This window comes from Monomorium pharaonis, chromosome 10, assembly GCF_013373865.1.
Source record: "Monomorium pharaonis isolate MP-MQ-018 chromosome 10, ASM1337386v2, whole genome shotgun sequence".
NCBI lineage: Eukaryota > Metazoa > Arthropoda > Insecta > Hymenoptera > Formicidae > Monomorium > Monomorium pharaonis.
The window spans coordinates 3,775,360-3,793,292 of record NC_050476.1 but is presented as its reverse complement, the minus strand read 5'-3'; the positions used below and the strand labels follow the sequence as shown (position 1 = coordinate 3,793,292).

The 17,933-nt window shown below is 35.0% G+C and overlaps 1 protein-coding gene across 2 annotated transcripts in view; it reads left to right on the top strand.

Annotated features, from left to right (window-relative positions):
• LOC105836382 overlaps positions 1-17,933 on the top strand; it is a 71,771-nt gene that overhangs the window by 39,357 nt on the left and 14,481 nt on the right. For both annotated transcript variants that reach the window (XM_036293250.1, XM_036293251.1), the window contains exons 2-6: positions 9,894-9,965; positions 13,178-13,320; positions 14,869-15,086; positions 16,643-16,869; positions 17,607-17,933. In XM_036293250.1, coding sequence (XP_036149143.1) covers positions 9,894-9,965; positions 13,178-13,320; positions 14,869-15,086; positions 16,643-16,869; positions 17,607-17,933 — 987 coding nt within the window. The remainder of the gene's footprint in view (positions 1-9,893; positions 9,966-13,177; positions 13,321-14,868; positions 15,087-16,642; positions 16,870-17,606) is intronic.

Sequence of the window (17,933 nt, the reverse complement as noted above, 5' to 3'; positions counted from 1 at the left end):
GCTTGTGTGTGTGTGTGTGTTTGTATGTGCGCGCGCTGAACAAAGTGCATATACGTTCCTAAAATTCTTATTACACCAACATTGTGAAACTAGCCTTCTATGGCAACTTTAAAATCCCGAGTCGATATCTTTTATAGACTTCTTTACTTACTTCTTTCTTTTACATTTATTTCTGTCTTTATTTGAGCAATTGCGATGCATGAGATGCGGAGATTGACAACAAACATATTTTCAAATTTTAATTAAGAATTGTATTTATTTTAATCCTAGAGTCCTATTCATATTTTTTGGACGTTAGTGAAAAATTCATCCAGGATAGTTAAAAATTAAACAATTTTATGTCTACTTTATGGTTTGCAAGGTGGTAGAATAATTAAACTAATACCATTTTAAAAGAAATAAATTTTAATGTTTATCGACCTTTTGTTATAATTTATTAAGTCCTAGAAGAGCTTTACTTACTTTTAAATCTTTGTAATTCGGACTCTAATCTATATTATTAAACTTCAATTAATCTAGGAAAGACATTTATAAAAAGATTGTTTTTTCGGAAGTCTATAGTCTGTGATGGTATGAGAAAAAGATATAAAGATTGAAAATAGAAATAAAAGAAATAAATAACTACTGCCGTCTCTTATTAATGAACAATTAATAAATAATAAATTGATATAATTATTATTTGAATGGCATGTAATAATTATATATATTATGTGTGTAATTTATTCTATTCACAATTATATTCTGACAGATTTTTATTTTACTGTCGCAGTCAGAAAAATTATCGCAAAATTTATTTAAAATTGCTGGAGAAACCTCTTTTTTGTATATTTCTCTATCCACAGTTATTAATTTATAAAAACAAAATTATTCGCAAATAAAAATATAATGTACATTGCGAAAAATTAATAGCTCGTTTATTTTTTTTTTGTTTTTGTTCCGTGTATTTGTTCTATATGTTTAGTTAAAGTATCTAATCTTTGTTTTTTTAATGTTATTTTCCAACAAGGCATAATACAATATTTTTAATTCATAACTATTTTTGGAAGAAATGTTTTGCCGTTTGAACGAAAGTCCATTTACTTCGAAAAATGATCTCGGTTGTTGCCTTACCTATCTTCCAGAAGGTATTCTTTCTACTGGTGAAGTGACGTTCAAAAATCAAGAGACTTAATTTCTCTTTCCATTAATTATATCGTACAACTTCGCGATTGTAACGATTCTCGTTTATAAGTTACCAGTGTGGAATATCACAAAATAGAGAAATCTCAATTAAAAACTTGAGTTTGCTTGAAGATGTGAGGGTAATAGTCTGCGCATATACTATTTTATATCTTTAATCATTTTATAGATATTTTTATCATTCAAGTTTTAAAGTTTGTATGGGATGGCAATTACGTAAAAACGTTTTTTATTTTTCGAAGATTTTAAGGGAATTTAAATTCGCACATTTGTTGGAACGTGTCGTCTGCTACCGCTTTTACGGTAGTTGCAAATTAACCCTGTTTCACGATGTTCACATCGACGTAGGATCATGAACTTTGAACCTGGCAATCAGGAAGGAGAAGAGCGTGTGGTGAGCTTAATCCTCTTTGCTTCCGATTCCGCGTGCAGGTACAGAAGCGAGAAAGAGAAGAGTAGTGCGCGCGTCATCGCGCTAATTGGCTGTCAGTATCGGCGGAAAGGAATTTCGAAGCTCAAAGCTTTGGACGTATACAACCGCGGAATTCCATGCGAATAATCCGGCGCCTGGTCGGTCCATTTTTACACACATAGGTTTTCGAGAGATAGAGAGAGGAATAAACGTGTTCGTGCAATAAGCGCCGTGGGGTTTACGTTCCCGTACGCGCGTTTCATTTCGTCGATTTGAAAAAATGCCGATCAAGGGGATCGCGGAAAAAACACAGCGTGGTGTTTTGCCGTTCTATTTCCCTGGAATTAAGATTTATCTGTTTGTGTAACTCGACGTGCGGGCACAGTTCGATCCTTTTGATTTTATCGACACGAGAAGCACCGTTGCAATAATATTAAACGCTTACGGCAGTAATACTAAACTCTCGTAATACCAACTCGAGTGAAAAATTCGAGATTTGCCTTACAGCAATTGCTGCGAAATGTAAGCTGAAAGCTTTAGGGGCTGAAAGACAGTTAATTATAGAAATCTTTTGGAGATTAGATGAATTAAAGAAATATTTTTTACTTATAAAATGAAATAAATGATTAAATATTGTACTTTAATAAATACATATATTATTATAAAATAATTTTGATTAATTTTTTAACGGTATACAATTATTGTATTTTCTTCATTTTATTGTCGTTTACAAAAAGAGTAAGTATTGAAAATAATTCAATACAGGTAGTGAAAGTAAGGGTTCGTTGGCAGACTTACTTGCTAGTAGCAGAAAGGTCGGTCGATGACCTCATGGCCATCACGGCTGTGTCACAACGTAAGCAATCCGGAAGGGATAAGGGAGAGGCCCCTTGGACTGTCCGATGTCGTCTTCGTCAGCGATTTCGCTATCACCCTTGCTGTACCAGCGATAAGATCGAAGACTCTCCTCTCCTCGCATGATCAAAGATTCTTGCCAAGAACTCACACTGAAATTCATATCTGTTCTTTGTAGCGATTACTTTTTGTCGCGATTTCTGACATAGAGAGATGGAGAAAGGCTGTCGGTTTACGTTTAATAACCTTGGGAATAGACTCGTTCAAAATACATTTTAGGAATTTGAAATATAAAAAAAAATATTTTATAATAAGTCAGATATTAGATCGCGATATTTGAATAACATAAGAAATAAGAGGTGCCATTTTTCGATTGAAAAAGATCTTACTTAATAATTTTTATATCAATTGTTAAATATATTTTTTAATTCTATAAGCATTCCGTAACGGGTGTCACATCAATTCAACTATCGGGTTGATGATATTTATTATTACAATAACTGGTTTGAGAGAACATTTTTTTCAAACGATGTGCACATACATAATAAGTTGGATATTAAACCTATATGTGAATAATATAAAAAAAATGTAATTTTCCAGATGAGAGAGAGAGAGAGAGAGCGCAGTTTTTTTATTTTGGTTTTGTGACGAAGGAGAGCTATAAATTACTCCCTGTCGGAAGACAGTGGTAGAGGGAGAGTGTATTGCGAACAGAGCGTAATCAATGAATATTGCGAATAAATTCATCGAATGTCCCGCGTGCCGATCTTCGTCGATCTGTCGACTTTTTCCGCCGAACGTTTTACTTGACTTGGCAGTTTTCCAAAGAGTGGTTGGTGCATTGCTTTCGTGCCATTCTCTCCGTATGCGATCGCTTTCCGAAACGAGACACGGGAAAATGCCTCTTGATGTTTCAAGCGTTTATTCTCTTCTTCTTGCGTACGTTGTATTTTCTAAAATTCAAGAATAGATAAAACGAAACGTCAGTTACTAAGAAAGACGTCTATGACGCAATGAGAATAGAATATCACATTGTACGCGGGCAAGTGACTTTTGCAAGAGAAGCAATGATTTCTTTTCTTCAGACATGCATTTGAAGATCCCGAGAAGTTCAGCAAGAGAACCTCCCTCCTCCTCCCTTTCCATTGTACTCAATTGTGGCAGCCTTTCTATTGTCAAAACATTAATTCACTCTTCAACTCACTGCTGAGAGGTCAGAACTTCACTAGATATAATTTTCTCATTTAAATATCATGTTTCTGAAATAGTCTAAAGCGAAAAGCTTTTAATTTATTTTTATTTACACAGAAGACAAATATAAAGCTATTGGAATTATTTTCCAATAATATAATTAGTAGCTTTTTGATTATTCGTATTGTTATTTGTCTATCTGTTGTGTAAAATACGTACAACTCTCACAAATGTTTTATAGAAAAAAAGATTATTAAGTTCTCTTTCTCTTTTTTTCTTTTATTGAAAAATATCGTTTTATATTTATATTTTATATTTATATTTCATATTTATGTCCACACATGTTGCAAAAATATTTTATACTTTTATTAAATCCTATGAGCGATAAACGAACATAGATGTTAATTCAAATTTTATTATACAGAAAATTTAAATAAACAAATTGAAAACGATGCGTCATAGCGTTAATTACTCCCGCTTCAAGTTGGTTTACTGGGTTTCATGCTCGGGATGAAATAATTTTATGGAACTCAACCAGTTGGATAGATAATTATTGTTTTTGATGTATATACTGGGAGAAAATTAGATAGCTTATTACCTAATAAATAATTAAATTATAATTTTGGTTTGGCAAATATATCGTCGAATATATCATTGAGTTTAATAATCCGGCTGTACTGCGTGTTGCACCGTTCACGATATTTCCTGAACGGTGTTCCTGAATCGGTGGTTGTCCATTTCGTCTTTTTAATGGATCTTGCATTATTTCCTTGCGAAATGTCGATTGATATCGGATATCCTTCGACGGTGACGTATCGGCTGTCGTTCGAGAATGAAATCGCAAAACACGTCGGCGACACGCGTCGTTCCTTCAACAGCAGACATAATAATTCACCAAATTAACTGTATCTCAAAATAGTAAATTTCTTATTAATAATTGCGTGTATATATCGATTGTCGGCTTTGCGAACGACTGGATGCTGCACCGAATTAGAAAACCGATACGACCTGCATTTTATGTTGCTGCGGGATTTTTATTTTTATTTTTAATATAATAAAGGGAATTTCTGTCTTTACTTTGTAAGTTAGAACTATTCTGTTCACTTTAAGCGGTTAAAGCTTATAGAGAGCTATAGTTTAGATAGAAATCAAGATATTTTGTCAGCGAAAAAGGATATTAAAACAGTTTTTGTGTATTTTGTAATATTCTTTAAATAACTAATAAATGCGTGAAAAATAGATATTTATAGATAATAAGTTTGAATAAAGTTTTACTAGCTTATAAAAAGTGTAAAAATGTCAAGTTTGAAAATATATAAAAATGTTTATGTGAAATGTAAAAATGTTCTAACTATATATGGAACTAAAATTCAAGAAATTAAATTTTTACCTTTTTCAAGTAAAATCTAAATATGTGTAATTATTAAATAATGAAAATATATTTTTAAAAATATCGGTCTTTTATTCAGTCTTATGTAAATGATTTGTTGTACACGTTTTATAGTTTATTAAAGTTTATTAAATTCTATGATATAGCAATACATCCAAAAGAAAGCAATTGTTAAGAAAGACGGGAAGAATATAATTGGATTCTCTGACGCGCGATTCTCTTTGCTGTTACGTATCGAACGATTTATGCATTCACCGCATATTGAATGACGCACTGAATACATAGCAAATTAATAACCACTTGCAATTATACGAAACAACAATTCCATTAATGCTAATGAATTTTACGGGAAACCCTTGCACAAAAGCATTTATTTTATTCAAATTTCATCGCAGTTATAATTTTTATTCAAATATTTGTTTTGCCGCATGTTTGGGCATCTATGGTACTTCGGTAAACAATAATACTTGTTTAATTCAGAATCGATCGAGAACCTGTTTGCAGCAGGAAGTTTAATTGTTTCTATTGTACCGTCGATTTGATCTTGCGTGAATGGCAACGCTCTGACACTGTTATTCGAAACAGAATAGATTTTTTTATTCGGAATAAATATTCCTCAAGAAGATTAAAATTAAAATCTCAAGATGCATGAAATAAATTTATGCAATAAAAGGATTAAACACCGCTGTAGGTTAAAGGTTAGAAATAGCAATAAATAACAGAACTTTTCAATTAACGTTCCTCATATATTTTGTCTTAACAAGAAAACAACATTTTTAATTTAAATTCGGATTTGAATTTTACATGTCGGTAAATGAAAATAACGTAAAAATTAATCATGATCACTACAAAAAAGCCAAGACAGTATTACAGACTATCGCAAATCGATTGTATAATAGGATGTATTTAGAAATGAAGCGAGTACTTGATTCTAGTTTACAATTATTATTAACTTTATCGTTGAAAGATATAAGTATCTACATTTATTTCAACGTCAGAATTAACTTTACTGCGTATGCATTGTCTAAGGAAACTCAATTTTAAATCTCTTCCGAAAAGAACATCTTGCTATTCTAGATCGCGTTGTATTATAAGCTTGTTTTTTCACGTCTCGTGAAATAACACTTAACAGAAAAGAGAAGACGCTATTCTAACGTTTGTCCACCTTCAGATCGCGTCGGAAAGGAAATTACAAGTGAGAGAAAAGGAATATAAATGGGATCTCTCTCTCTCTCTCTCTCTCTCTCTCTCTCTCTCTTTCTCTCTCTTTCTTTCTTTCTCTCTATCCTTTTTCTCTCTGCCGTGCCGTTTGCGGGATTTGTTATGTGAGAACGTAAAACCATTTTCGTCGGAAAGAAAACGAAATCGGGGGAAACGAGGTCCTCTTGGAGAAGGATGGTGGTTCGCGGGGGTGCGCACGAAAGTTGCAAATGGGTAAAGTTACGCGGCGTTGATGGAGAGGAAGGAAGGGGAGACTTTCTATGTAAGTAACCGAGCTTGCAAGTTGTGCTTTCGATTAAAGCTTCAGTCTAACGATCGGGCAGTGTGCGTGCTCGGAAAAGAAATCGTAAGTCCCGCACCTGCTCCTGGAAATTTTTATTGCCATCTGGATTACATTTGATTGACCTGATATTTCTTTTGTGCGTTATAATAAATACCTTATATAAAAATGTTAAATTAAAATGACTGATGTGCGAAGATGAGAGGCACTAGCAAAGTTCTAATAAGCATTTCGCGATGTAAAATGAAAAAAAAAATTGAATAAGAGGATTACATTTTTTAATATTTCAACTTTTCACTTTAATTAATTCGTAGCCAGGTGCATTTCTTTCTATTTTTAATACAACTGCAGCTAGCTAAAGAAAGCTTGAATAAAATTGATAACAACAATACGACAATAATACACCGTGAGCAAGATCTGTTTATATGACAGAAGCAAGCATTTCATTTTTCGTAATATCGTTCAAACGGATGAAAGCCTCGAGGAATTTCGCGTTGCCTCAATGTCAACCTCAAAAGTTATTACGCGATGGTTCCATTTGACCTAGATTCGTAATTCTCCGGAAAGTTGGTCGTGTCGTCGAATCAATCTATAGATTCGCGAACGAGATCGGCCCGAGCCCGACGGATAAATCGATTTTGATAAATGCCGCGAAATTAAGCCTGGGTTGCGCTCGATTTTTCCGGCGCTTTTGTCACATGATAACGCTAAGCGGATTGCGAGCGAAACTTACTCACACACCGCGCGCAATGGAACGGATTAAAACTAAAATGGTTGCCAGCAAAAAGTTTGTAAAAAAAAATTGAATAAGCTGAAATGAAATTGAAGCTGCATAAAAATGTCTCGCGTATCCGAAAAGTAGAGAGAAATTATGTACAGCAGAAAATAAAATTGCTAACAAGAAAAACGCTAACACCAAAATAACAAGGGATACCGGTAAATTTGGGCATCCTGCAATGTAAATAATGTGAATGCTTTAAATTGATAAAACGTAGAGTATTTAAACAGCATTCTTTTTTGGTTTCCTTGACTAATGCCAAATTCGAATGTTATATTGCTACGCTGGGTATGTTATATGTGCGCTATATTAAATCACTTGACGAAGTGTCCGATGTGGAAAAGCAAAAACGCGTCGAAACTGCGAGTGTGACGTTGTGCACTGATTGCATTCAGCGTAGGATAAATATTGCAACCGTATGGCCCACACACGATGTGCGAGCAAACGGGAGGAAATTGCCTTGGGAGAACTTATTGACCCGTATTTCATAATAAAAGCCAACATTACAATTGATTTGTGACGTAGCCGTTGCCGTATTGCACAGGTAGAACATCGGTGCGCTGCAGCGTTGCTGTAATAATCTCGCGTGCTCGCAGCCTTTAAAGATTTACGAAAACTTGTTGCACAGGTATATCGGACTGACACGTTATTTCCGTGAAGGTGCTATGTGTAATAATTAGAATCTCATACATAAGGACACGAAAACGTTCTTCGTGTAGGCCTTAAACATTTACTAAGTTTATTCTAAATATATTCTAAATATATTTATCTTATAAATGAAATGCAACGAGATGAAATTAATAATATTTATTTTATCTTTAAAAATATATGTGTAATAAATACATCTGTTACAAACACATATCTTTTTTCAAGATTGGGGACAGGGAATTGATTTCCTTCTGCAGTAGAAGTGCGGTATAAAACTGCAAAAGGTAATGTTTAGGTATGGACAAGTCTCGTGATCCATCATCATGAAACAGAGCCTTCTCTTTCTTTTTGCCGGGGATCCGCGAGCGTGTAGGCGAGTTCAAGGAGCGCCTTCGTGCCTCGGCACTGTGTTTATCCCCACGCCTTGCGGTTTTCCACCGATCACGGACTGTTACGTACCGCACCACTGTTTTGTAAAATTTTAGATTATTGACATTCTCAAAACTTCTCTAAGATAATTTACAATCTAATAATATCTCATGTAGTATCATACTTTTATAAAATATTAAATTATTTTATTGATTTTATTGATTATTCATGTCGCAACTGTAAATAGGAAATATTTTAAAAACCGATAAGATTTATCCTCTTTTAAAAATTTTAAATTTTTATTTCGTACTTGAGTCAGTCTTTATTTTTGACCAGGACATGCCGCCATATCAGGAATTATTTAGTTATATATATAGATAGTATATATAGATTATTTTGAGAAAGAATTTTCTTATTTATCAAGCGAAAATCCATCCACTTGGGTTCACTTCTCGTCAACTGTTCGTAGCGAACTTACAGCTTATTAATCTGTAATTTCGCTTGCTTACATCATCAAATAAATTCTGATTAAAGAAAAAACATTCTATCTTTCTTAATACTCTATAAAACAGGGAAAACAGAGAACTTTCCAAAGCATAGATCGTAATCTAATTTTCAGATAACGTGAAAATGTTTTCAACAATAGTAGGAATTGAAGCCAATTTCAAAATAAACTACAATTATTATGTCTCTGTATATAAAAATAATTCGTTTCAGTGCAACATCAATAAAATATCAATAAAAATAGAAAATAAGCACATTATTCAATTTTTATAATTCATATTTTTAGAGAAATAAATTTATAAAATTGTATTCAAATTAAAAAATTAAAAGTAGTCGGAAGTGGTTTAATAAATAATTTACTTGCTTCTTCCACTTCTTCATAATTCTTAAAGCTAAGATGAATCGCGTTTTAAAAAAATGAATCGCGATCTACCACGTAAGTTTGGGAAACCCTGCCCTAAAATATTACGGTGCGTCTCACGCTCGTAGCTGGGGCGCAGAGACGCACTCTCCCTTACGCCGCACCCGGGGAATCTCGCCGCATCACCCCTCGGTATTCCGGATGCACGATACATCAGGCGCATTCGCGGGGAATTTGTGGGCGACGTGTCGAGTACGTTCCTGGTCGGATACGTACGTCGGCCGGGAATACCACCGGCGGTATTCCCCGCGAGAAGCGTCGCGACGTTTCTCTCGGCGTACGCCCTGCGAGGATGACAGTGTTTTTCCTCCTCCCTCGTACGCGTCGATTTTCCACCAGCTTCGCGTCGCATTCGCAACGCGTTTGCAACATTATGTATACCGCTCGGCTCTCATCGTTCGTGTAATGCGCGAGCGAACGTGACCGATTACATCCTATGATTTGGCACAAGCCATCTTGTAACTTTGTTTAAAAATATCCTTTTCTGAAACCGATACTTTCGCGGAACGCTAATTTGTATTCAGTCGCCGCGTCCGATGTCTAGATCTAGAACGTTTGAAGTTTAATTTTAGCGTAAGAGAGTACAGCGACAGAGAACCAACTTCTGAATATTTTCTAATGTTATTATTGTCTTTATTTTTGCAGCTGCAATCGGTTCCAGCGTCGCACAGTGGTTTGGTCACGAGCTCCAAAGGGCAAGAATATAATTTTACAAAGGTGCGTCTCGCTTTATTAACGCAAAATGGAAAACATTAATCTTACGTAGTCGATCTTACGTAGTTGAAAGCAAAACGCGAATTAATTTTTTAAGTCCTTAAAAAAAATGATACTAGGTGGACGCTTTCCATTTAATGAGTCAGCACAAGCGTCGTTCTATCTTTGTTACTCCTTGAATAAGGATAGGACGATTATTGTGTCGATTTATGTCACTAAATGGGAACCGTCCATCTATTATACTGAACCCTTCGTTACATCGAACCCTTCAATTCTCGTCTTCGATATCGTTATTGGCTCTTTCGGCAATCTCTATCCTTTGAAGCGATAGATGCGCACGTAGCGAAACATGCCGAAAGATAGCAAACAAAATAATATTATGTGACATAAAGACTTTGCCAAGATAGATAAGAACTTCCATATTTTCTCCGTCTCTTGACGGAGGAAATACTTCTTTCAAATATGTGAAGAGAAATGTTTGCGAACAAAGGAAAAACGTTTTCCATGCCCGTGATGATAACGCGTTACGAGTGTGCGGGAGCAACATAAGTCTCTGTATCTTTAGCTAACGATTGACAGAGCAAGAAGAATACTGTTGAATTATCGTTTCATCTGTATTATTTACAACACCAGTTTAATATTTATTTTCGAATAATATTATTTATTATTTTATAAATCTGATCAAGAGCTGCAAACTGCCGCGAGAATTGTATCGGAAACGTTTTTAGAAACTTTGTTAACAATTTTTTTTTTTTTTAATTTTTGGCACGAATAAAATATACTTCTAAAAATCATTTGTAGCGGCGCTTTTTTGTATATTCTGTACACGACGAAACGTTAGCGAAACAAGCAAAATGTGTCGAACTGTGATTAACAATAAAAAGAACTGATAGAAATCAAGACTGACATTTACTCGACGGATTTGCCATGTCAAATTCGTTTCAATCGTCGGGTATTTGCGGTTTATTGCCGAATCCTATCCGGTCTAACATGTTTACGGTGCATCGGATTCGTGCAAATCTTGCTGATGCGTTTCGTATGCTATACATGGCAGCTTTTATCCTACGAGCAAAGTATATTGCGGTCCCGAAATATCTTTACTATCCATAAAATAACCATCTGAGTAACGACGTATTAAGTCCTCTGTTAGTACTACTTTCTATCATTAATGAAACTTTAAGTCTATACAGTGATAAAATGTAATCAAACTTAACAAATACCCTTTTATATAAAAATAAGATATAAGATACTACATTTTATAAGGATATATTAAGTATCGTTATGAACAATAATGAAGTAATTTCTCACGAATTGTTTATCGCGATAAACGTGATTCTTTTAATATACCTAGTGAAGAAAGTAGCTTTTTCCTTTTAACGGTGAGTCAGCTGAAAAACACTGAGACGAAATCTGTATGTGACGAATCGATTTTCATGTAAAATCCTCGATGAGGAAAACGAGTTTTATTTTGTAATTCGGTTCGCTCTTTTTTCCTCGTCCCGCACGAACCTTAGCGCGCGCAGGTAATTGCTTTGAATAATGCGATTCCCGAATAATCCCGCAGCTTTAACCGCGTTATCAATCCTCCGCGGAATTGCGTGGTCCTTAGTAAACATTGTTTGCCAAGGGAACGTCGCTTCAAAGTCCCCTGGATAAATGTCATTACGCTTGTTATGTGCGGCCGTGCTTTATACTGAAAGAAACCACGGATGCAGTAGGGTCCCTTTTAACCCGTTCAAAATGGAAACTTCTTCGATTTTACAGACGTTGTCGGTCCTTACCATTGGGAACGTATGACATAGTATTTTAACTTCTTTAGAAAGGTACAATCATCCTTCTATTGAAGAAACAGATTTTTACTATCGGAAAGACCTGGAATTTTCAGGAAATTTCTTTTTTACTTGTGAAAATTATGGCTTTTTATAAAGATTTTTCAGTCAGAACTGTTTATAATTTTATTTTTAAATTTAAGTTCTATATCTCTTTTTTTAATGGTCCCTTTGATTATTTTTTCCTTTTTAAAATTCTTAGAAAATCTGGAGATTCTTTTGCAAAATTTAAATAGGTAAATGCAGAAACTTGAGTTTGTGCTTTTGAATAAAATTCTTCTTTTAGATAATTCTTAGAATGTAAGCTCTTTCGCAACATTTATATTTATCGAAATAACTTTTTGTGTTGTTTAATCATTTATAAATTTATATTACGAAACGCTACGCATTTTATTTACAAACTATTGCTCTTCGTAGTAGAGGTAATCTTCTCGTGAAAGCGACGTGTTCTGAGAAATCGCATAATCCAAAAGCTATTTCTTCACACGCAACAATACCGTATTTTTTACGTAATACACGCCGTATCGTCGATGTAAAAATGTCGAGTATGCTGATGTACCGAGCTCTTCAAGGAACATTCTACCAGGTCATGGCTTTCAATATTTCGTTCTTTCTTCGAGTGAAAACTGCGTTTCTTTCTTGGTGATTTTGTTAACACGACTCTCTCCTCTGGATGTATTTCTAAATCTTCTCTTGCGCAGTTCTTCTTGATCCTTCGATACGATCGATGGATCGATTTATCAATGTCGTTTAACTATGGCACAGTATGCTCTTTCACTCTTATTTTAGATCAAAGAGCAGTTGCCACCTTTATCTCAAATTAATAATGTTACTACTCTAATATTTACATTAATATACTTAATGTATTTTGATATTTTCGCGACAGAAACAAATATAAATCTCGGGGGAGAGGTAAAAGTGTATATTTGACATTTATACAAATCTAATTTATTAAATTAAAAGGAAACGTGTAGGTGGAAATGAAAGATAGATTGGAGGATATAAATGCGAAGATGGATATAGGAAGCTGAAAGATACATAAGATATAGAGGCAGACAAATACATTGAGTTAATTAATTAGAGTTACTCAAGGTAAGATAATATTGGTTGTTTACCGCCAACGCAAATAGCGAATATCTGTAGATAAACACGATTTGCAATTAGGCGAGACGAGAAGTGTGTTCTTACCGGACAAAATAATTGACAACCAAGAGTTCAATGTATCAAGGGGTTCGATACGAAAAATGCAATGTCGGGATGAATCGTCGCGTTGTGTATTGATGCCAGCGCGACGATTACTGTCCCCCAGTTCATCCTACATCCTATTCCGTTCTTCGATGATTTTCCGGTTCCTCTTAATCGAGCCGTGACTTCTTCGTTTCACAGGGGCTCGAGGCAACACTGAGTGACAGCAAGAAGAAGTACAGCGACAAGGTGAGTGCGCTTCTGTCAGCCTGGGAGCATGTCACCAATTTTATTCCTGCGGCGCAGCCCGAGGCCATCCAGTCTCTCATAGAATGGGCTCACAGGTGGGTACACGTCGTTCGTCGATCGTTGTTGCATCCGACGCGATTATGCAGCTGACCCTCGATTAACGGCGACTCGTTTCGCGAAGACACGTACGAGGATAACGCCGTTGCGTAATCATCGCTTCTTGTCGAATTACATCCATTGAAAATGTATGTTATCGGCATATTGTAGTATATTTTAATATATTTTAATTGAAAAAGAGACGATAACTTGAACTGGTTTAAATATCAGTAGTCTGTTATTTTTGTAAGTTAGAACGCCGTCATTAAAGGTATTTTTAGATTGTATAATTATGATTGTTTCTTGTCGAATTACGTAAAAACACCATGTGATATAACTTTACATTGTGAGCTTTTAAAAATTGTGCAAAAATTTATACTTTAATTGGGAAAAAGGAAAAGTAGAAACTCAACCAACAACAGTAGCCTGTTATTTTTGTAATTTGAAATACCATTTTATCGTGTGTTGTTTTTTAAATGCCTCTTTTTAGAAATAATGAGCTCGGAGAGAATTCCTTTAGCATCATACTTTTAGTTCGCATTATTATCGTTATTATCTAATTGGAGTATTTAAATAATTGAATGTATGATGTCAGGACTGCCATGTTAAATTTGCCATTTAATTATGTTCATTATTATTGCATTTTGAGATATTTCCGCGCGCGTATATGACCCATTTAACGCGTAGCGTGTACACAGTTGACTTTTTGTACTACCGGCCGGAGCTTTTTCGGTACAAAGGTACCGTGAAACGAGTTTCGATGTAACGGCGTCGTTCTACGGCAGATGAACGTGATGGGAGAGAGGTAGAGAGAGAGGGTGAAAGAGAGAGAGGGACGGACTGCACTGAGTAATGAATCTGCACGTATGTAGCACCGTCATACAAACGATCCCGGAATTTTGAATAGCAATGCGACGCAAATTTACGTTAACGTGACGGGTATACAACTGAGGCTACCCTACGGGTACAGGGTGGTCCAAAAAGGGAACACGCGCAAGAACATTATTCTTCGTGAAGTTTCCAGTCTTGTAATAGAAGTCTGATTAGTAAACTGTTCGGCATTGTTGCTGGTGGATGAATTAAATCTCGTGAGTAAATTATAGACATGAATAAGTAATAAAGAAGTTCACCTTTAACTTTATTCCGAATTTTTTCATTCACGCACCTTGCCGTTGTCGCTCTAAACTGATTTTAAATTAATATTCTTATCATTTAAAGTATTTCTTATCATTACGAATTTAATAATATAATAATATAATTGTTATGTAAGTGATAAGTAAAAAAATAACGAATAAAAGGAATAAGAAAATATACCAATCTCAGAATTAAAATATCGGTTCAACTTTGAAAGTCTGATTTTTCAAAACGCAGATATCTCTCTCGATCTTTCCCTTCTTATTTTAACGCTCGGTCTCGCGATAGGCACCGTCAAGCTAGACCGTCGCGAAACATTGGGAAGTAAATACGAAAACAAATTCACGCAAACATGTCGCTGTTCGTTCTTTTACGTTTACGACTTACTCACGTTGTTGTTCTCCGTTGCGCAGACATACGTTGACATTGGTATTGCGCGGGGAGTGGCCGAAGTTGTCACCCGTCGCCAAAACGCACCTCTGCGTAACGCTGCAGAGGTGTTTGTCTCAGCTGGGGCAAAATTCCGCTGCACCCAGGTGTACCGCCCTGCTGGCGCTGGTGAACAATCCATGGACGCATCCCGTCCTCGACAGCATACTTAACGGCCAACCGGATTCCGAACATGAGGAGGGTAAGAAAAGACGTATTATCGTCGCCATTTTAATGTAACACAGTCTCGTTTTAAGTTTGAATAAAAAGCAAGATCACGTGTCGTTGATCTTATAATATCCTGTGCTCAATATCTCGATGGAAAAGTGGGTTGTTTGAACATGTATATGTGCGCGCACTTATTTAGCCCTTAATCCGGGATTATTAAGGTGAAAATATGTGACACGATTACGAAGGTAGGGTTTATTAAGAATTCCAATTAATCTAAAACCTTAAATTGTAATAACGCGAAATAATTTTGAATAGTTTAGATTTTAATTTAGTTGAAGTCAAATTATACCAATAAAATTGGTATAATCTAAAAGTATGTATTTTGAAACTTTTTTTATCAGCAGTTGTAAAAATAACACGTTTAGTGTCTGGAATTTATTATGTCTCACCTTATTAAAATCAGATTAATTATGTTACCAGCGAATGTCGAATTTTAAACATTTCCTTTTTTTTATATGAAGAAATGAGAAATAATTGCTTATTCCGTATATGTACTAGTTGTATTTTTTAGCATTAATTATACACAAAATAAAGTGGTTTTTTTTTAAATATGTATGTAAATGATCGAAATTATAAAATAGAGCAAGAACCTCAAAGATTCTATATCTAGCTGTGAAAGTTAATATTTAAGAGCAATTTATTTATATTTCATCGTGTTTAAATACCCAATTTTATGTGTTATGTTTAACATAATTCCACTTAATATAGATTTAGATATTTTATTCAGAAATTATAAAAGAGATGAGTTAGATTAGCATATAACGTAATACAATAGAAAAATAGATTTGCTAAAGTATCTGAAAATTTAGCTACAGAGATCTAGAAATAATTCTGTTGTATTCTTAAAATTATATAAAACGCTCAAATTAGTTTGCTAGAATATTATCATTATGCAGTAAAAGCGTCCTACATAATAACTATTTTGATAATTCTACAAAAATATTTTTAGATTTAAATTTAGCTAAATTTTGAGCTACTTTAACGAAACTGTTCTTTCGCTGATGTAGATAGACAAATGTATGATCTGTCTGTCTTTTGTATATTAAATTTTTCATTGTTCTTAATTGCGATTTCTGGCAAACTCATTTTACTTGTCCAATTGTCTCTTTGACTTGATAATTTCAGCGGTCTTTAAATTTTCGATGATATATTGTGAATTCATAGAGAAAACTAGAAGTGCCATTTATATCAATGCCATTTATACCAATGTTGTCGAGAAGCTCTTATTCTTTCTGTATATATTTGTGATGTTTATTTCAACATTTGATTTTATTTTAATTCTAACTGAATTGTTCCTTGTATCTTTGAATAACTTCTTCAGCAATTAAACTAGGTAACAAACTGACGTTATTTTGGCGTAAAAATATCGTCAAATAATCGTTAGCTTGTTACCTGCGGAGTCGGTAAATGGTAAATGAATTCGTCAATGTCTCTAGCTTTTTTTCGCATCCCTTTAAAGGCATTAAATACATTATTGAATGATAACTAGCGAAAGGCATGTTATAAAAGGGTATGTTGCACTTTCAGAATTCTGTTGTTCGGAGAAAGGCGAGCTGCTGACGATGAGACTGAAGATACTCTGCGAGGACCGCTGTGAGGACATAGCGGTGAACCTCGCCGCCGCATGCGTGCGCTCGCTCAGACGAAGCGATCAGCTGCGGTCGCTTTCGGAGTCTCATCATGTCCATTACATGATCGACGTGTACATCGTCCTCTTGTACAAATTGAAACGCACGCAAGATATTTTCGCTCAAGTAAGTATCGATCAAGGTGGTCAGATTGTTGTGAGGAGACATTCGATTTAGATTATTAGAAGGCGTAAAAATAGCTTACTAAATTTTAAGCGATATTCATAAACCAATTTATCTAGTTTGGGGAAGCGGAATCGTGACGCATTAGATGCTCCAAGAGCATCATCGGAAATGTCAGAATACTCCAAAATGAATCACATCAATCTACTTGCTTAATTTGCCAAGATTTATTGAAACGCGAGGATTTGGAAAATTTAAAAACGCATTTACGTTGAAAAGATGTTCTCATAACATTTAACTGATCATTGCGATAAATATCACCACCTCAGTGGTTGAATTGATAAAGACTACGGCTACAGAATGTAGAAAAGTCCAAGGTTTAAACTTTGGCTGGAATGATATTTTTCGCATAAATTCTTTGTGTTATAAGATGCTCATTATTACTATTTATATTAGATTGCTTGTCAATTGAATTTGTGATTACATACTCCAGCTTTAGTTTAGAACTGTGTTTGTACTAAGACAAATAAATTAGTGCTCAATTTGCATGAACTGGAAATAATGATGAAATGATATTGTTTAGAAAATATCTTTAAAACTATTGGAATTGTGGGAAAGCAAGATTATAGTAAATGATCGTTTAGAAGATCGATTTGTTGTCCTTGTGATTGAAGAAACGCGTGTTTTACGTTCTGTGCGACTATTGCCGTACTGGAATTCATAACTGCGCTTTGTTACAGTTAAAATTAATGGACCTCAACGACGGGCTTGAATTGGTCCAAAGGCTTAGCGGTGAGAAGCCAACGAAGTATGGAACGGCGCGTGTTTGGAGAAATTCGATAAAGGCCGCGGAATTGGTCGCGCAGTACCTCGTTACTGCCGGGATGGTACGACCGGTATCGGAAACCGGTGCAAATATTTTGGAGCAGATTTTGAACTCTTGGGCGCTGTTGCACGCAAAATTGAAGGACGTTGCTCTGACTCTGCCCGGTATGATTAGAAAATTAATTGAACCCGCGGAAAGTGCTCAACATATTTATATCTTCTGTGCAGTACTTGCAAAACAT